General features: G+C 44.3%; 1 protein-coding gene across 1 annotated transcript in view; it reads left to right on the top strand.

Annotated features, from left to right (window-relative positions):
- Positions 1–20428, top strand: part of FGFR1 (fibroblast growth factor receptor 1) — a 97082-nt gene extending 76654 nt beyond the window's left edge. The window contains exons 9-18 of the mRNA XM_083368450.1: positions 1877–2073; positions 5887–6032; positions 7039–7160; positions 8182–8292; positions 8481–8671; positions 9721–9843; positions 11859–11929; positions 13345–13482; positions 15842–15947; positions 17241–20428. Of these exons, the coding sequence (XP_083224576.1) occupies positions 1877–2073; positions 5887–6032; positions 7039–7160; positions 8182–8292; positions 8481–8671; positions 9721–9843; positions 11859–11929; positions 13345–13482; positions 15842–15947; positions 17241–17417 (1382 nt within the window). The 3' untranslated portion in view covers positions 17418–20428. The remainder of the gene's footprint in view (positions 1–1876; positions 2074–5886; positions 6033–7038; positions 7161–8181; positions 8293–8480; positions 8672–9720; positions 9844–11858; positions 11930–13344; positions 13483–15841; positions 15948–17240) is intronic.
- Positions 20429–20715: the final 287 nt, after the last annotated feature.

Genomic DNA, 20715 nt, shown 5'->3' with positions numbered 1-20715 from the left:
GGACAACCTGCCACTGGCAATTGGTGGATGAAATTTATCACATTGAGTCATCCTACATAGAATTGCCCATGGTGAGGTGTCCACGACAAGTTGTCCCATTGTGAGATGGCCTTGGGGTGGTGGTGGGGGTTGCTGACTGTGGTGAATTGTCCCACTCAGCTTGGAGGAACTGGAGATCCATTTTCCCCTTGCCCGGTTTATCTCCATGCAAGAGACATAGGAGAAGATGGGAACACTGTGGTTCCTAGTTCCCTCCCCCAAGAGCGGATTACCCCAGACTAAGTACCCCAAGACCCAAAATAAGACTTATTCCTACGTGGCCTTGAATGAGAATGGAATCTTGCCTTGGTAGATTGGAATCTTGCATTCTCTGTGGGCTAGAAGGTTTTGCATGAGTTTCTCTTGGTGGACAGACCTGCTGCCCTGGTGAGGCTTCTTTTTCCAGCCATCAGTAGGTGGCCAGCAAGAACCTGATAATTGACTGGGGAGAAAGGCATGAACTATTGCTCTAGATTGTGTTCAGGCCCCCTTCCAAGTCTGTTCTGTTACTATTCCTCTCCTTGTCCCATCTCCACCCATTCAGAGCCCTGCCATCTTTAATGGGAAAGATGATAACAGGGCTGTTAATTCTCTTTGATCACATCTCTCCCCTCCTCAACCCATCCCCACGGCCATTCTCTGTTTATTACTATTATTTTGGGAAAGGAAAGATGGAGTGGGGAGGGGGGGAAACTTTGATTTCTTGCTTCATCCCCTTTTAAAGCATTGCATCTCTACTCAGTATCTCTGCATAATACATTCAGAATATTGTTATAATACCGGCAGGTGTTTTTTTTTCCTTGCTGGTACTATAGCTATATAATGTATAGTCAAGTTTTAAGCTGTTGCTGCAGTGGCACTAGCTAGAACAAAGCCAGGTAAGGTAGCACTGCCATCTCAGAAACTGTTTTGCTGCTGAGAATATTTCAGAGCGAAAACTTTTTCCAGTTTGGTGCAACAGCAGAAGTGGCTCCACTTGATCGCCTTGACAGATCCGTTGTGCAAACCTGGTCTTGTATCATTCTGGGAAAGTCTGATTTGACAGCAGGATGTGGTCTTCAAGTCGGCCAACTTTTACAAATGAGGACAAAATGAATGAGCTGGAAACCCTTTTTCAGGCATTTATTATTAGTGGACAGTTGGGAGGGAAGAGTATGAAAGATTGCATCCTGTTGCACTGCCCAAGGTCAAAGTTAGCCTCCTTTGAAACAGCCACTGCAGTAACATCAAACAAAATCAATGGACTTTCTTTAGACTCAGTAGCCACATGTGAAATTACTGGTCTAAAGCAGCGTTTCCCAACCTTAGGAACTTGAAGATGCGTGGACTTCAACTCCCAGAATTCCCCAGCCAGCCATGCTGGCTGGGGAATTCTGGGAGTTGAAGTCCACGCATCTTCAAGTTCCTAAGGTTGGGAAACGCTGGTCTAAAGGAAGGGATTCCAGCATATCCTACACGAGTCCATTCTGGAAACTGAATTGGTGATGCTGGTTGGGTTGAGAGGTGCAAAGTCTTTGGTATCACCTCTCCCTCTTTTATTTCAAGGTCATGCAGAGGCCTACAGAAACATCCCAGCTTTGTGTTCAATGGTACAGACTCTGTACTAAGCCAGGGTTGTTGTTTTTTTAAATTATAGTTTCTTGACCAAGCACTAGTACCCTGATTGAAGTATTATACTAAACCATAGCAGTGGTTGGTCAAGACTCACAAACATGTCATGCCAGGACCAACATGCTAAGCTTGGCATGTGCTGTCCTTTTGACCCCACTGATTTTTCTAGCCTTGCGGTTCTTGATTGAGGATCTTTTGTGCTAATGCTTTCTTTATACTGATTCAGCTATAGAAGACAAACCAGCTATGATGGCCTCCCCTTTGTACTTGGAGATAATCATTTACTGCACGGGGGGCTTCCTCATCTCCTGCATGATCGTGACTGTCCTCATTTACAAGATGAAGAGTACCACCAAGAAGACCGATTTCAACAGCCAGTTGGCTGTCCATAAACTGGCCAAGAGCATCCCCTTGCGCAGACAGGTAACAGAAAGTAGATAGGGGGTTTGACTGCAACCTATAATCCCCCTTTCAGACTGTAGCAAAGCAGGCTGCACCTCAATCAGAGGCACCTATTGTTCTTTCCGACTCAACAAAATGTCAAGAAGATGTTCGGTGGGGTTTCAATACTTTGTCCATTAGCACAGAGGTCCCCAACTTTGTGGGCACCAGGGACCGGTTCCATGGAGAGAGGTTTTTCCATGGACCGGAGGATGCATGATTTTGTGTGCTGCCTGCATCCCGCAGATGGGGCTTTGCTGCTTTGTGCGGACCAGTTGCTGACATGCCGCGGCCTGGTACTGGTCCATGAATCGAGGGTTGGGGACCCTTGCACTAGCAGGATAACTCTCCAAAATCTGAATAGAACAGGAACAAATGCAGTGTGGAGGACGAAGCTACCCAAAGGAACATGGAGTTTGAAAATGAGCTCCATCTGGCAAGGGGCTGTGGATAAAAATGCCCCCATCCATTAGTATGGAAGAGGCAGTGGGGCAGTAGCCCAGAATATTGCTGCCTACTCCTTTCTTAATCTCCCTTCCTTGTAGGGAGATTGTCCTGGGTTGTAAAAATTGTTAGAAAGCTTGCTCTGTAGGCTTTCCTTATCGTTTGAGTCCTACCAACCCAGCAAAAAGCTGAAAGAAATTAGGTTCAAGGACCTTGGGACTTTGTCCATCCATCAGCTGGATAACTCTCTGAAAACATAACAGAAGGGAAGCAAATTTGGTCTGGAGGAAGATAATCTGGCAAAAGAGAGATTGTTTTAAAAATGATCCAGATCGAGAGAGAAGTTGTAGAGGAAAAAAATTCCCGGAAAAAGGTCCCCCAATGCATCTCTTTGAGAGAGTCAATTGTGAATAGGGCTGACTCTTCCATTCTTAAGCCCGCCTCCCCTCTAGTCATGTGACCTGGGGAAGATGTATGACGAAGGGATTAAAATAACAGGTAGTCCTCAAATTAGAGCTACAACTGAGCTCATAATTTCCATTGCTAAGCAAGGCAGCTGTTGTGAGTAATGCCCTATTTTTACAACCTTTTTTGCCTTGGTTGTTAAGTGAATCGCTGCAGTTAAGTGAATCAATAGCAGCAGCTGTTAATGAATCTGGATTCCCTCCTTGACTTTGCTTGTCAGAAGCTGGCTGGGAAGGTTGCAAATGGCGACCACGTGACCCCAGGAAACTTCAACCATCATTAAATATGATGAGGATGCTGCAATGGTCATAAGTGTGAAAACCAGTCATAAGTCATTTTTTTTCAGGGCTGTTAACGAATGGTCGTTAAATGGATGGTTGTAAGTTAAGGACCAAGTGTAATTCTAAAGAGTTGTTCCCAGCCTTGTTTAGCATATGTTTTCATTCTTTGAAAAGAAGAAACTCAAAAGATCTGGGCAGAGATTAAAAGATGTAGCACCTATGGGTATGAGAGCAGCTGCCAGTTCCCAAAATTCTCCCTTCTCCCCTCAATTTAGACAGTTTTGTTTTAAAACCACCTGAAATATTGCAGGAATGCTGAACTCTCATTAATGAGAGTTCGGGCCTCACCTGAGAAGGAAGTTAAAAAATCTCAGAGGTGATCTTGACTGTCCATATAACGCGAAAGTAGGGCCCTGCCCAGCTTGGAAGCCATCAAGATGGGTGTCGTGTTACGAGAGCTACTGCTCAAGGCTCTCCATTTTATACATCCAGGTTTATTATTCCTGGAGTTTGCAGGGTATTTCATTTTACTTTTTGATACCCCTGTTTCTCACAGCGGGGCTCAGCACAACATGCCAGGAATCAACACAAACACAACCGTCCGTAGAAATGACAAAGCGATAAAGTGATCAACCCTAAAATAAACTCTTTGAAGACAACAACGGCATCCGTTAAACCAAAATTCATCTGAAAAAGGCAGTCCCTGCCGCGGAACAATTGTCACCTTGCAAACTTTGCCTGTGTGCAAATATCTGGTCTTCAGCTGCAACAATAGGTGGTTTGCCAGCTTCCCAGCATGTATCGGGAATTCTGCATCAGGATCCCTTCTTGAGCTGAGCAAAAGCTATTCAGATCCTCCGCATGGCATGGCTAATTAAGGATCTTTATTGGACACTACACCAAGCCACTTAAATTAATTGGTGGCTTTATGCCAACATGAGGATGCAAAAGCTACTTAACCTCCTCTGGAATTTAAGCCTGGGGCTGCTGTGAGCCACCCTTGTTTTGTATTTCTTTCCTCATTTAGTGGCAGTTTTATATTAATGCATTCAAGATTCTTGCCCTGAAACCCTCTGGCTTCCGATGAAGCTCTCATAAACTGGGGCCTTGGTGGTTGTGAAGTTGATCTAAGAGTTGGTTCCCAGACTGATAAAATTCTAAAGATTCTTACATAAAGAGCCAGCTGCAAGCTTCATGAGAAGCAGTTAGAAAAACAACTAGAAAAAGGTTCCTGCCCTATCGTACCTTGGGGACATGTTGGCTGTAGATGGAAAATAGTTCAGTTGCTGGAATTTTTATAACCTCTTCTTGAAAATTCTTTCTAAAGAGGCTCTGTGATAATTGTGCTTGGAAGAAGCAAGAGTCTGACATTATGAATGAGTTTAGATATGCAGGCAGAGGAGGCCCGTGTTAAGGTGGCTGCTGTCTCTTGCTAGTCTCCTCCAGCCATAATTCAATCAAGGTGGCTCACAGGAAGCACAAAACACTCAACCCTAATTTGCTGTGGAGGCTTGCAAAGAATAGGAAGGACGAGGGGGCTGTTTTGATCTTGTATCCTTGCTTTTTTATCTCTGCAGTTTTGCTGGTTGAGGCTGGGGGCCTAGTTTGCAGGGGCCGGTCCAGATGTTTTCTCTTGACTCTTCTGATGCAGAGCTAGCTTGCTCCTCCTACACTTAAGTAGGAGTTAGTATGCATGATGGTTTAAAGGCTCTTTCAGGTTGCATGCGCAGACAATGCTTTTGATAGGCTGATTGGAGAAGTGATATTCACAAACATACATGCACAGACATGAAGATGGCCTTACAAAAAAGTCTTCAGACAGCTATGCTGGGCTTCTCAGAAGCTTCCCGGAATTGTTTCAAACGGGGACACTTTGCTGATAGCACAGAATGAAGCATCCCTTCAGATGGTTTCACAGCCCTATCGAGCAACACATGTGCTGGCATAGGCCAATGGAGAGGAAGGAAAATATTTAAATCCATTTTAAATGTTGTGGCTACAAGAAAGAAGGTAAGGGTTGTAGAACGCTCATGTACTCCAATTTCTGAAGAGACTGGAGTTTAGGAAGCCATTTTATTTCAAATTGGACCCTGGTTAAGGCAGAGGTCTCCAAACTTGGCAACGTCAAGATTTGTGGACTTCAATTCCCATAATTCCCCAGCCAGCATAGCCACCAGCAAGTTCACACAATACTTATCATAGCATTGTAGCATAGCTGGCTGAGGAATTCTTAGAGTTGAGCTCCAGAAGTCTTAAAGTTGCCAGGTTTGGAGACTCCTGGTCTAAGGATAAGTATTGTACAAACTTGCTGATGGTAGCTTTCCAGAACCACCAAGCAGAAGGTTTTCTAGGTTTTTCCATTCATGGGAATGAACGTAGCTCCTTCTGCTTACAAAGTCAACGGTCAACCATTGATACGTGAGTCTTCTCCCAAATCCCAAGATCTTAAAAGTATCTTTATAGCAGGAAGGGCACCCAGTTCCAGCAAACGGCGACCTGATTGGTTCGAGGGCAGGCAATTCTTCCCCTACCAAGCTCCCAACTGCATATTCTCAAGAAGACTTTGACAAAGGTAACCCCCACTCTCTCCCTTCCTCTGGTGCAGGTCTCGGCTGATTCCAGTTCCTCCATGAACTCTGGCGTGATGCTTGTGCGTCCCTCAAGGCTCTCCTCCAGTGGGACTCCAATGCTGACCGGGGTCTCTGAATATGAACTGCCAGAAGACCCTCGTTGGGAGTTACCCAGGGACAGGTACCAAATTCTCCTCTCCGTTTTGGATGGGCTCAGCCAAAGAGGCACGTCGAATGTTTTTAAACAGATGTGTCAATGGGGGAAGCTTTCTGCCCATTGAACTGAGCGCCCACTTTCTTTCTAAATGTAGTAATAAATTGAAAAGGCAGAGGCAGGAAAATTCCAGAAACATTATGTTATTTTTCCCCTAACGAGGATCTTTTTTTAAAAAAAAATGCATAGCCAACTTTGTGGATAACTTTTCTGAACAATCAACTGGAGGAATTTTTTTTAGCATGAAGTGAAGGAGATGTGCAGGTAGTCCTTCAATTACGGCCACAATTGAGCCCAAAATTTCTAACTAAGTGAGACATTTGTTTTGCCCCATTTCACAACCTTTCTTGCCACAGTTGTTAAGTGAATCACTGCAGTTGTTAAGTTAGTAACACGGTTGTGAAGTGAATCTGGCTTCCCCATTGACTTTGCTTGTCAGAAGGTCGCAAAAGGGGATCACATGACTCCGGGACGCTGCAACCGTCATAAATATGAGTCACTTGCCAAGTGCCTGAATTTTGATCGCGTGACCGTGGGGGATGCTGCAACAATAACCATGTTCCGAGCTAAACAACTGCAGTGATTCACTTAAGAACTATGGCGAGAAAGGTTGTAAAATGGGCCAAAATCACTTGACACTTGCCTCGCTTAGCAATGAAAATGTTGGACTCAATTGTGGTCGTAAGTCGAGGACTACCTGTATTGCAGAAGGCAATAACTATTGAGAGCCCTTGTAGAATTCCTTTTACCTTAAACAGCTAGGCCTGGATTTTGAGGCTAGAATGTTCTACAAAGTCTCTGAGAGGAATGGTGAGATATTTGCTGGATCGTACAGACAGTATCACTGAACAGAAAGCAAAAAAAAAGCAATTTAGACCCACACTTCAACCCATTTGGTTGAACGCCAGTTAAGTCACTACAGAGATTAGCAGCCTCCTGCTAAAATAACCATGTTTCTTTGCTTTTATTGTAGGCTGATTCTAGGGAAACCCCTGGGGGAAGGATGCTTTGGGCAAGTTGTACTAGCTGAAGCAATAGGCTTGGATAAAGACAAGCCAAACCGAGTTACTAAAGTGGCAGTCAAAATGCTAAAATGTAAGTAAGGTTACAGTTATATTTCTAAATAGCCCTCCTTGTCTTGTTTGTTGCAAGAAGCTCTAGGTGAGAGCCGTCATCTTATTCTGTTTGGGGCCTTTTGAGTCTTTTAACATTTGAACTTATTTTAACCCGTACGTGGGCGTATCCATTCTTTCACATCAGCCAATGAACTGCAGCTTCAGGTGTACTTCAAATCTCCTTTAATATGTGTGCTCAGATGTGTGTGTATGGCTGTGTCAGGAATACACACACACACACACACACACACACACACACACACACAGAGAGAGAGAGAGAGAGAGAGAGAGAGAGAGAGAGAGAGCGCAAGGATGATTTGAAGTTCACTTAATCCGGATTTTGTGTATGAAGAGCCATGGTGACGCAGTGGTTAGAATGCAGTACTGCAGGGTAATTCTGCTGACTGTCAGCAGTTCAATCCTGACTGGCTCAGGGTTGACTCAGCCTTCTATCCTTCCGAGGTTGATAAAATGAGGACCCATGCTGACTCTGTAAACCACTTAGAGAAGGCTGTAAGGCACCATGAAGCGGTATATAAGTCTAAGCGCTAGTGCTATTAATAGGAGACTAGAAGGGAGGACAAGAAGCAATGGATGGAAACTAGTCAAGGAGAGAAGCAACCTAGAACTAAGGAGAAACTTCCTGACAGTTAGAACAATTAACCAGTGGAACAACCTGCCTCCAGAAGCTGTGAATGCTCCAACACTGGAAGTTTTTAAGAAGAGACTGGACAGCCATTTGTCTGAAATGGTATAGGATTTCCTGCCTGAGCAGGGGGTTGGACTAGATGACCTCCAAGGTCCCTTCCAACTACTACTTCTTCTTCTTCTTCTTCTTCTTCTTCTTCTTCTTCTTCTTCTTCTTCTTATTATTATTATTATTATTATTATTATTATTATTATTATTATTATTATTATTATTACCGGATGCTTCCAGTATCTTAATCTCCTTTCAGTGCATCCTTGATCCAATCAAGACTCGGTATCTTTTTTCTCCCTAGCTGATGCCACTGAAAAAGACCTGTCTGACTTGATCTCAGAGATGGAGATGATGAAGATGATTGGGAAACACAAGAACATCATCAATCTCCTTGGAGCGTGTACTCAAGATGGTAGGTGCTTCTAAAGTGGGAGGCAGTCTCTCAGTGATAGAAGCTCTCACGCTCATTCTTCCTTGGCATCCTCAACTGGCCCTCACTCCAGATGGCCAGCGAGGTGTCAGAAATAGCACATGAATTGAACTGGGATGGCGACAGTATCACTGTCTCTTCTTAAAGCTTCTTGTCTTTTTCTGTGTCAGGCCCGCTCTATGTGATAGTAGAGTATGCGTCCAAGGGGAACCTAAGGGAATATCTACAAGCCCGTCGGCCTCCTGGCATGGAATATTGCTATAACCCTACCCACGTCCCAGAAGAGCAGCTCTCTTTCAAGGATCTGGTATCCTGTGCATACCAAGTGGCCAGGGGCATGGAATACCTTGCGTCCAAAAAGGTGAGCGATTGCAAAAGGAAGGAATGATAGACTTTGGGCAGCTGATTAGCAGCTTACGAGATTGAGAGCCCCAGTGAAATAAGTGAGGACCCAAAGCATAAGAGATGAAGATGTCTGGGAGAAATTTTAATAAAGGAGAATATTTGTAGTTCAGGGTTGAGGGGTCCTTGGTGCTCTCTGAGCTTGCTTGTTTTCTTCCAGACGTTTCATTACCCAAACTAAGTAACATCATTAGTGCTGGTCCTTCTTCTCAGTCCTAGCCCTGATGATGTTACCTTGTTTGGGTAATGAAACATCTGCAAGAAAACAAGCAAGCTCAGAGAGCACCAAGGACGCCTCACCTTGGATTTTCCTTAACAGTGCCACTTATTATCATCACCCACATTTATACTTACAGTAGCACTTGTGGTGACTTGCAGTGGTAAAACCTGACCCAAGACAAATCAGAAATAAAATCAGTACTGTTACTGTGTACTCTATTATCCATTAAAAACGGTTGAAACAGTTCGGGATTGTAGTACCATTTTTCTGTGCTTCCTGCCTCAAAATGGCAGTGCCATTGGAGAGGCATTTTGAGGAGCCTTAAAAACTAAACGTCGGAGAGACCAGTGGCCCTAGGCTAACGAGAGCCCACTTTGGAGTTGAAAGGATCAGGAAGAAAGTAGTAGAATGGTTGATGAGATGATTGCTGATTTGTGAGCCGCCGTAATACATATGTTACGGGACAATGTACAAATAGCATTCAGTTAACAGATGATCGCTTAGCGATCATTCAAAGTTACAGCAGACCTCCCGGGAGCTACTTATGACCTGGTTCCAGAATTTGCTTGGCTTGTATCATTTTTTTTTTTTTGGTCTTGACACAATCTTTAGCCTTTTAATGAAATTTGGAGTTGTTTGTAAAAATAAAGGTGGGATAGAAACAAACAAAAAAGATACACTTAAGTTTTTGCTGGTTTTTGCTGATCTTCAGCCCCAAAGCTTTGTCTTTGCCTTCCAGAGCTGCTCCACTATAAGAAGTCTGTTGTGGTCTGTGTTTCCCTGTTTAGTGTATTCACCGAGATTTGGCTGCCAGGAATGTGCTGGTAACGGAAGACATTGTGATGAAGATTGCTGATTTTGGCCTCGCTCGAGACATTCACCACATAGATTATTACAAGAAGACGACAAACGTGAGTGGCATCTCTCGAAGGGGGCTCAGATTATGCCGTGTTCAAGCATCGCAGAAAAGCTCAGTAGAAAATTGTAAGAAAGGATGTGGAAATTTGCAGAAAACCTTCAATGGTCACCTAGACGTAAAAATGTCTTAAAGACCAGGGAGGGAGGGAAGGAAGGAAAAAGGAGGAATCTGTACCTGTTTAAACTGGATTGTTGAGGTCTGTACAACTTTTCTAGATTAGGTATGTGCAGCATAATTTTTCAATGCAGTTTTCCTCTAGTCACAAAACCGGGGGGAAAGTAGATTTTGGGATGAAATTAAATCCCGCTCAGAAGTTATCTCAGCTTTCCAAGATACTGTTGGGAAGATCAGCTTCCTGTAGCTTACTTTTTGTCCTTGAGACTAGTAGGCATTGTAGAATAAGGCCAATACATTTGCACGTTCCTTATTGACGTAGTTTTCATGATTCATAAAAAAAAAGTAAAGGAGTCCCTGTAGATTTTACTCCACTAGTTGTTGCCAACTGTAGGGGGTGGTGCTCATCTCCGTTTCAAAGCCATTTGAGCCAGCACTATCCAAAGACATTTCCACGATCACGTGGTCAGCATGAAATCACGGAGCACTGTTAGTTTCCCACCGAGCTGGTACCTATTTATCTACTCGCATTTGCAGGCTTTCGAACTATTAGGTGGGCAGGAGGTGGGGCAGGAACAGGAGCTCACCACATCAGGATGTGGCGCTCGGTTCTCAAACCTGGGCTGCTGGGTTTCCAGCCGACAATCCCAGTGTCTTAACCACCGAGCCACTGCACTGCCCTCTGCATGGTTCATACAGTCCAGGAAAACAAGATTTCCCTTCTTATTGTCTGTGTTCCTGTCCTTTGTGAAAGAGGAGCTAAAAAGGTAGTAAGATATTAAATAGCAATGGCGTCGCTTAGTTCAGCAAGATGACTGCATCGGGTCCCTTCAAACAACAAGAGAGAAGACATTATTTCCAGTTATTTCCAAATACCCCTCATCTTCCGTTGCTTTTGTTTATTGCTTTGGTATGATGAACATCATGAAAATCAACTGGATCTCTTTCTACCATCACAAATGAGGCTTCATTGCTCTGTTGGTGGGTAAGGCCAGCCACAAAACACACACTAACTAGACCAGGGGTAGGCAACCTCGGCTCTTTTATGACTCATGGACTTCAACTCCCAGAATTCCTGAGTCAGCATAGCGTAGCTGACTCAGGAATTCTGGGAGTTGAAGTCCATGAGTCATAAAAGAGCCGAGGTTGCCTACCCCAGAACTAGACAGTAAGCTAGCTCTCCGAGAAGCTATGTATTATCCCAGCGAGGACTTTATGAATACCAAAATCATTTTTGCAAATAGATGTGTTCCACTATTGAGCTTGCTATTTAAATGTTAAAAAAAATAGGCACAGAAAGACTGCTTCAAACTAAAGGAGATATCTTTGGATATATTGATCCCATTTATATCCCGCCCTTCTCCAAAGACTCAGGGCGGCTTACAATCTAAGAAGCACAAATCAATGTGCTTAGCAATAGCCTTCAATCTATGTATATGCCTGTTTATTAGGGCTTTCCCCCCCCCAAGCGGCATTATTACAAAGTCAGCTTATTGCCCCCAACAATCTGGGTCCTCATTTTACCTACCTGGGAAGGATGGAAGGCTGAGTCAACCTTGAGCCTGGTGGGACTTGAACCTGCACTAATTGCAGGCAGCTGGTGTTACTTAAGGAGGCATTAGCCCACTGCTCCACCAAGGCTATATATTGATGCCTATGAGCACAGTGTTGCTTCCTAGTCCTAACTGCAGTCTGTCTTCTGATACAGATCAGTGGGACAAGTCGTACTAAAGGATCAATGTTGGGCTATGTGCTGAATTTAAGCCTGGGTGATCGCTGGTGTCCCAGCAGTCCTTTCTGTCTTGTAATTTCTGCATTAGTGATCTTTTTCCCCTCGCACAGCTCTCTTCCTCATCATTTCTGGATTCAAGTGGACTCTTTTCTGCTTTCTAGGGTCGTCTGCCAGTCAAATGGATGGCCCCAGAAGCCTTGTTTGATAGAATATACACCCACCAGAGCGACGTGTGAGTATTTCTCTGACTCCTTAAAGCAGGGGTCGCCAACCTCTGAGCCGTGGCCCACGATCGGGCCGTGGCCCATTCAGAACTTGGCCGCTTGAGCAGCAGGTCGGCACACACTTGCATGCACATAGCTTCACTTGCTCGAGCGGTGGACCTGCACACACACACACATGTGCACACAACTCAACTCACGCAAATCATGCTGCTCGTGTGCCGGGCCACCAATCACACTGCACATGCACATACTAGGTCATCGCTCACATGGCTTGGCTCCCCTCTGCCCCCCCCACCAAACCAGGCCACCAAGCTGCAAGGTTGGGGACCTCTGCCTTAAAGTACAGTACTAGAAAAGATTTCCAATTGAACCTCTCTGTTGGTTCTCTGCACCTAGTACTCTCTCTTGAGCTGGATAGCTACTGGGAAATTCCCAGCCAGGCAGCAGGAAGATCTCAAATGCAGGATTAGCCTCAAATCCTTGCGTAGGCACAAGAGATCCAGAATTGACCTCTTCCTTAAGGATCCAGAACTGACCTCCTCCTTAAGCTCCACACAGCCATATCTATCTGTTCCCAGGTGAAGGCTGGCAGTCTGGGGAGATTCCAGAATATAATAAAGTAGTTGGCTTAAACCCTACCTGTGTGCATCTGATTGCTTGTGCCTGACAGTAGCAAATGTCTGTGTGTCTTATAACTTCACCACCATCATCATTGCTCCTTGAGTGTCAACTTCCAAGCTGCAGTCTCAGAAGCGGCAGATAGAATTACCTGCATGCCAAATAAATGTGAGGAATGATGAGTTTTCTGTTCCCTTCCCATCTGCTCCAACTCAGAGGCTCTGTCCCTAGACAGGAAGTTTGGGTAGTGTCCTGGGATAAAAGCTCCAGCTCCAGTCTTCACTTTCCTGCCTCAATTGATTCAGCCATCATGCTCCCACTGTGTTCACTTAGGGTTTCCCCTTCTTAGTCCTGCCTGTTTAATTAGAATCACATTCTCCCTTCTTTCCTAACATCCCACCCCACCATCAAATTAATTTGGTTGCAGATCACAGGCCCCTTAAATTTTCTAGCATTTTCAATTAAGGCTAGTATGCTGGGGATTATTCCCCAAGGTGGAATGTAGCAGATGTGATCCATCTCATCTTAATGAAATGCTAATTTCTATAAGCAAGAACAGTATTTTCAGTCTGTATTACTTGGCAGGAAGGGTGGCTTGGTCTAAAATCTGTTGCTGGCTTCCATCTGGTTGCCCATTTGAGGGCCTCCTTCTTTTGGTGTGTGCCTTTACACCACTGCAAGTTTACTTAAAAACAAAAGCAGAACCTACCAAGGCTCCATTAGTCCATTGACTGTCTGCCACTAAGTAATAGCCTGCTTGTAATTGCTGCACTCTAAGGCACGATATATCTTATGTCCTAACCAGGTGGTCCTTCGGTGTCCTCTTGTGGGAGATCTTCACCCTGGGTGGCTCTCCGTACCCAGGAGTGCCAGTGGAGGAGCTGTTCAAACTGCTGAAAGAGGGGCATCGGATGGACAAGCCCAGCAATTGCACCAATGAATTGTGAGTGCTCAGTTGGGTGGGTGGTTTATTTATGCAGTGTGATGATAATGCTATCCATTCAGTCATATCCAACTCTTGATAGATTCCATGGGCCGGGTCTCTCCACATCTTCCCATCATGCATTACTTCTTTTGAGTTTTTTCTACAGTGGTTAAAAAGGCTGAGTTTGTCAGCTGGAAAGCTGACAGGCCAGGTTCGAGAGCCGAGCAGTGCCTGAAGGGGTGAGCTCCTGTTACTTGCCTCAGGTCCTGCCCACCTAGCAGTTTGAAAGCATGCAAATGTGAGTAGATAAATAGGTACTATTTTGGTGGAAGGGTTACAGAACTCTGGGCACCTCAGCATATAGTCATGCTGGTCACATGATCATGGAAGGGTTCTTGGACAATGCTGACTTCCTAGGCTAGGAAACAGAGATGAATACCACCCCCTAGAGCTGGGTACCACTGGGCAAGGGAAACCTTTACCTTTATTTAGCGTATAGCGATGTCACATTAGCCAGGAGTCTACAGTATGACTACAAAGTAGTTGTTGGCCTGCTGATAATTGCTAGCCCATTCAGTTCCTGGTCTTGCACAATCCAGAGTGCATCGCAAGGGTCAAACTAGCTCCACACTCAGAAAGGTTCAACGGCATTCTGCAGGGTCATTCAGGGCTTTCTCCTTCCACCGATGCTGCGTCACACTCAGGAGTCACACCGGGGAAGGCCCAGCACTACCGTACAAAACACCATTATTTTCCCACCGAAGTGGTATCTATTTACCTACTTGCATGTAGCATGCTTTCAAACTGCTAGGTTGGCAGGAGGTGAGGCAGGGGACAAGAGTTCATTCTGTCATGTGATACTAGGGCTTGAACTGCCGGAGTACAGACCTTCTCCAGCATCTTTAAGTCACTGAGCGCCTCTAGTTAGGTGAGTAAGGATGGCAAGCTGCATAGCCAGCTTGCAAAGACACTCACCAGCCCTGGCATCTAGCAAAAGAATGTTTCCAGCGCCACAAACTATTCCCCGCTTTTCTTAAAGTGCCATGTTCTGAAAAGACAAAAGGTTTTTTTAAAAAAACTTTACAAAAATGAAAATCCATTTTTCGCTGCTCCTTGGCTCGGATGACTCCTCTTACAGCTTCAATGGATGGAAGCTAATCAATGAGAGAAGCAACCTAGAAATAAGGAGAAATTTCCTAACAATGAGAACAATTAACCAGTGGAACGGCTTGCCTTCAGAAGCTGTGGATGCTCCAACACTGGAGGTTTTTAAGAAGAGACTGGACAGCCATTTGTCTGAAATGGTATAGGGTCTCCCGCTTGTGCTGGGGTTGGACTAGAAGACATGCAAGGTCCCTTCCAACGCTGTTATTCTGTTATTTTATTCTGCTTCATCTTCCCATTGGAAGGAGAGCCAGAGCAGGATGGGGTCCTTTGCAAGTTGGAAACGAAGGGAGCTTTGGTCAATGCCTTCTTGGCAGGCAGTTCTCAGAATACTGAGGTCAGTCCGTTGTGAACATGAGCTACTCTGAGTTGCTGCCAGGTTTGACAATATTCAAACATACCAAAGTGCCTGGGGACTCCAAATGTAGTCCATAAGAGTGAGCATTTTTGAAAACAGCGAAAATCTCAGTTCTCACCTGAAGTTTCATCCTACTCAGATGGTGTTCCAGAAGAGCTAGCTGTTCTCCAAGGCCTTGGGTAGAATGGATGGGACCCAATATTTGGCCTATGTTAGCCTATGTTTTGATGTTAAGTGGCTAGATGATCATTCTTGTTCATTTATTTTGTATGCTGTGAGCTACCCAGAGTCAACATGTAGCCATGTGGCACCTAAATTGAATGAATGAATGAATGAATGAATGAATGAACAAATGGATGGATGGATGGATACATGGATGGATGGTCGGATGAGTGGACACATGCATGATTTGGTATTTTCAAGCCGTTTTCCCTTTTAAATTATTGTTCCTAAGTTGGGGTGTTTTTAATGTGTGAGGTTAGGTCATATGATGGTGTCCAGGTATGAAAAGATTGCCAACTCCTGGAATTGCTGGTTTTCTCTGGTGGGTCTAGGACAACTTACTGCAGGACAACTTGCTGCGGACAATTCCACATGGTATAACAACGCAATAAAAATTATCCGCCATCATTTCTTCAACATTATCTCCATTTTGTCAATGGAAATAATGAAGAAACAGTGGTGGATAACATTTATTGCATAGTTATCCCACATGGAGTTGTCCCACAGGAAGTTGTCCCATGGCGACTTGGTTACGGCAAGCTGTCCCATGGCGCATTGGCCGTGGTGAGATGCCCATTCTGCTCTGGTTTTAACAGCGTAGATGCAGGCACCTTAGTTGCTCTCTCTTCCCAGGTACATGATGATGCGGGATTGCTGGCACGCCGTTCCATCCCAACGGCCGACATTTAAGCAGCTGGTTGAAGACTTAGATAGGATCGTGGCCATGACCTCAAACCAGGTAAAACACGCCCAACATCCATTTTGCCCTAATTAAATTGCTGGGAGGTTTTCACTGCATTCTTATGGGTGGTGGGTGAGTAGGTAGACAAAACAATTAGGTAGGGCAGTGATGTAAAGTGGACGCTGGAAAATCACAAGCATTAGGGGCAAATTATCTGAGATTTTAGGCTGGTTGCACCATTTTTAAATTTAAATTATGACCATTGCAGGGTACAAATTACTCTGTTTGTTTGTTTTGTCTCATATATCAGGAAATTATCTACTGGTTTTTGACAATAAAGTCAGAAGGGTTCTGGGGCTAAAACAGTTGCTTGATATCTGCAGTTAGTCCTATTCTGGACTAAGTAGCTTATTCAAATCTGGGTGCTCAGTTCCAGCTTGGTCACTATTGGGGCTACTTTACTCTCTGTTCCTAATTGGAGAAGTAGAGATTCCAGTTCATACATTTTATTGCATGAACATTTATAGGCACTATTAGCCCAACTATATGTGTCAGTGAATTTCTAAATAAGCCGAAGGTAATACACCCTCTGTATGGTGCAAAGCAAAACAGAACATAGCCACCGTTTTCTTATTTTTAGTCTGTAAATAACTGCACCTGAATTCATACGTGTGTCTTCACAGCTGCAGAAAGATGTCTGGTTGAGTTTTGTACTGGGGAAGTTCTTGATGCTCTCTGAGCTTGGTGGTTTTCTTGCAGACCTTTCATTACCAAACTAGGTAATAAATGGTAGCATTGATGATTCAGACATGGTACCTGGGCTTCTTTCTCTTTTTTTGTTTGTTTGAAACATTTTGCTGCTTGTGCAAGTAGCTTCTTCAGGTTTAGATAAGATAGTGAAATATTTCAAACCCCCCAAAAAGAAAATAAGTCCAGTTGCCATAACTCAATTTCCATATAATTCTACCTGGATGACTGAGAGTCTTCGTCAACATATACCGAGGCACTGTATAGTTTGATGGTTGATCATGAAAAGTCTGCCAGATAACCAAGCTTGGAGAGCATCAGGGACCCTTCAGTTCACCCTTGAGCCACTCATTCCCTCTTCCATCGTTCAACTTTTGTACTTTCTTCAAAGAGAAATTACATCAGCTTCATTTCCTTTAGGAAGCCATAGAAAGATAGCTGCTTACGCACATAAATTGTAGGTGGGAGTTCCATCAGAGCAAACGCAACTTCTGTGGCTAATTCCCTGTGTCTCTGTTTTCATCTGAATTCATCCCCAAGGTCCTTCCTACACCTTGAGAAGAGTGCCAGACACTGTCCTCACAATTCTCTCATTCTCTTTAGGAATACCTGGACCTCTCTCTTCCATTGGACCAGTATTCTCCCAGTTTCCCAGACACTCGCAGTTCCACCTGCTCTTCTGGAGAGGACTCTGTTTTTTCCCATGATCCCCTCCCTAATGAACCTTGTCTTCCCAAGCACCCACCTCACCTCGCCAACGGTGGACTGAAAAGGCGCTGATGCCGCAACATCTGTGGGACCCTTCTGTGCATACGAGGGTGACGTCTGTGTGTCAGTGAATGAATGGGTGTCTGTGAGTGTGTGAGTGTGTGTGTGTGTGTGTGTGTGTGTGTGCACAGACTCCATCCAGCTGGGCTGGAGGGAGGACCACCGGAGGGCAGCCATTAAAGAACTGCGAAAAGTCCATTCCAAGTAGCCAAACCTGCTCACCCTCATCTTCTTCAACACACTGACATCTGTTGCAAGCCTTAAGCCTTCCGAAGAGCTGCTCATACAAATCTTGTGAACTGGGGTAGGAAGTGGTGTTTAAACAACAACAACAACAACAACAACAACAACAACAACAACAACAAAGGAAGATCCAGATGCCTATTCCTAGCCAGAAGCATGTTGTTACTTCTCAGTAGGAGATTCTGGGGGGGGGTGTGTGAAGAACATTCCCATGAAGACAGAAGTCCTTTATTTTGTTCTCACACATAAATCCAAGTTCTGCAACCTCTTGAGAGCGCAGAAAGCAAAAATCAAGGCTGCTCTGCATGATGCTACTTGTGGGCACCAGGATTCTCTTAAGCTGAAAAATCTTTAGCACCTGCTACTTGAGGATCCGTTACTGTCGCACGGTGGCATCTTAATTCAACATTCTGCAGGTTGGAACAGAGAAAGCAACCCCATTGTTTCTGATGTGTCTTAGGAGCTCACTGACCATTGGTACTTTGCTGGCCAAACCTGAAAGCGATCTACTGCATCGTACACCATACACAGCTCTGGCCTAAAATGTAAAGGAGGCAGCCGCAGGAACCCAGGGCTTGGACATATTCAGACAAAGCAAAGGAAATTAAAGAACTTTTGTACATAGCTGCCACAAAATGTATAAATATTAATTATATATTTACATGTCTTTTTTTTTTTAAATGGTGGTTACCAGAGAAAATATCACCCTGATAGTAAGTTACTAGTGACTGGTAGGTATCAGTTGCTATAAAAGAAAACCCAAACAAATCGTATATTTTGCTACTTCTGCTGGTTTTGCTTTTGTTTTGTTTTGTTTTAAATTATGTTCTAAAACTTTTTATTTTCGGTTTAGGTACTTCAATAAAAATTGCTGTTTTGGTTTTATATCAAGCGGCGAGCCTGTGGGTAACCAAACCTCTTAGGGGGATTTGAAATCTTCCCCATCTCCTGCACACACACACACACACACACACACACACACACACACACACGGCTCACCTGTGCTTTGGACCCCTATGAACCCAGAGCCCCCTTCACCACACGACCCCCCCCCAATAAATCACCTTGATTTACTCCCTTGCTGTTAAGACAGAGCAATGCCGGCAATCATATTAGGCCCGAAGCCTCGTAGCGTAGTGACTTTAAGAAGCCTGGGTGCCCACCTCCCCTTTTACACTGAGGGAGGAGCAAGGTTTCCCAAGCAACCCGTGGGCAAATTCTCCAACAGATTGTGCTAGATTGGCAGCTTTGAATAGGTACCGGTGTTCCTCAACGTGCCACCACAACTGTGCCCAAAATTTCCACTGCTAACCAAGACTGTTGTTAGGTGAGTTTTGCCTCCTTCTACGACCACCCTTGCCCCAGTTGCTAAGTGCACCACGGCAGTTGTTAAATTACTAACACGGTTGGGAAGTGAATCTGGCTTCCCCCATTGACTTTGCTTGTCAGAAGGTCACCAAAGAGGATCACGTGACACACACACACACCCGGGACGCTGCAACTGTCCTAACTACATGCTAGTTGCCAAGCATCCGAATTTTGATCACGCGACCACAAAGATGCGGCACTGGCTGTGCGAAAAATGGTCGTAAGTCCCTTTTTCCAGTGCCGTCGTAACTTCAGACGCTCACTAAATGAATGGCTGTAAGAGGAGAACTACCTGTTACTCTCCTTCTCCTCTGGGTAATGCCCAAGACCCCAGGGAGTGACTTATCTAAAGCAACAGGGACCTTCCAATGGGATGCTTTTCATTTTCTAAATGTCTTGTCCCTGTTTTTACTTGTAAGAATTACCCAGCCAAACGCTTGGTAACAATCCAGGTTTTTGGTTTATTTCAAGGGGTAATATTGGCTGCTTCTTTTTTTAAAATTAAGAAGATAGGAATTCCCCAATCTGCACGGCTCATCCTGATGCTTCTTTCAATCTTCCTTTTTCATTTCTTTATTTGGGCGTAGGGGGAAAAAAAATCTAAATGTTTTGTCTCTATTCTATTCTCTTTTCCTCCTTGTTTTTAAGCCTGGTGGCTATTTCAGAACTCAAGCCTTATAGGAGAAGGGGATTCTCTCCAAGTTATGAGAAAGATCTCCACTTCCTTTTCTCCAAACACCACAACATTATCCCAGCCACTAACAAACCTGTACAAATTGTGCTATCTGAAGTGTTACCTGTCTAATGCTTTGAACACACCTACCAGTCCACTGAAGGTGTCAAAACAGGTGAGTTGGTGGCCACAAAGTGCGTTATCAAAGCCCCATCCCCCTTTTTATGCATTAATCACATGATCATGGCCACCTTTTTTGACCCGTTCTGTGGGTCCTGTTGTCCAGTTACATCTTCTCTGCAAAATCAAAGTAAGACAACTCTTCTAGCAGTCTTTAAAGTATTCTCAAATTCTTTCCTTTCCTCTTGTTCCTGCCATTGTAAAGGCATGAATTGCTGGTACCTTCCAAAGCCTTTGGGCATGCTGCTCCCAGAATTCCCCAGCAAATCTACTGGAGGATTCTGGGAGTTGCACCCCCATTATTTCTAGTGTCATGTTTCTATGTAACCTAAATCCACCACCATTCATCCAGTACTCGGAAGCTTGTCCTGCCTTTGTATGGAATCAGATGAATTGCGTTTTTAAACGTTTTCTGTATCAGATTTGGAAGTCTTGTAATTTATTTTTTAAAGCAAATACCGGTAATTTTAATTGTGAGAGTCCCGGAGCTCTTGTTGCCTCCCTTTGTGTGCCTTTTTTCCAGAATCGATGGCAAACTGGAGAATAAATCATACATTTATGTCCACTTTAATATCTTTTCTTTAGTACTTGGAATGTCTGAATTTCAGCCTAGAGATCTGACCGCTTAAATGTATCGGAGCTTGAATTCTGACATGAAAGTGACTTTTTTTTCTCTGTGCTTTTGTAATGTGCCTTCTTTTTGGAAGGTATTCCAGAACATTAATGACCTGTTTTGCATACGAAATGAGTCCCAGACACATGAAATGAGTCTCAAGCCATTGCAGAGGACATACAGGCAGAAATTTTTAAGGCAGAGAGTTTCACATAGGGAGGATGTGCTATTAA

The sequence above is a fragment of the Vipera ursinii genome, assembly GCF_947247035.1.
Source record: "Vipera ursinii genome assembly, chromosome: 8".
Classification (NCBI taxonomy): domain Eukaryota; kingdom Metazoa; phylum Chordata; class Lepidosauria; order Squamata; family Viperidae; genus Vipera; species Vipera ursinii.
This window is presented reverse-complemented; position numbering and strand designations above follow the sequence as displayed.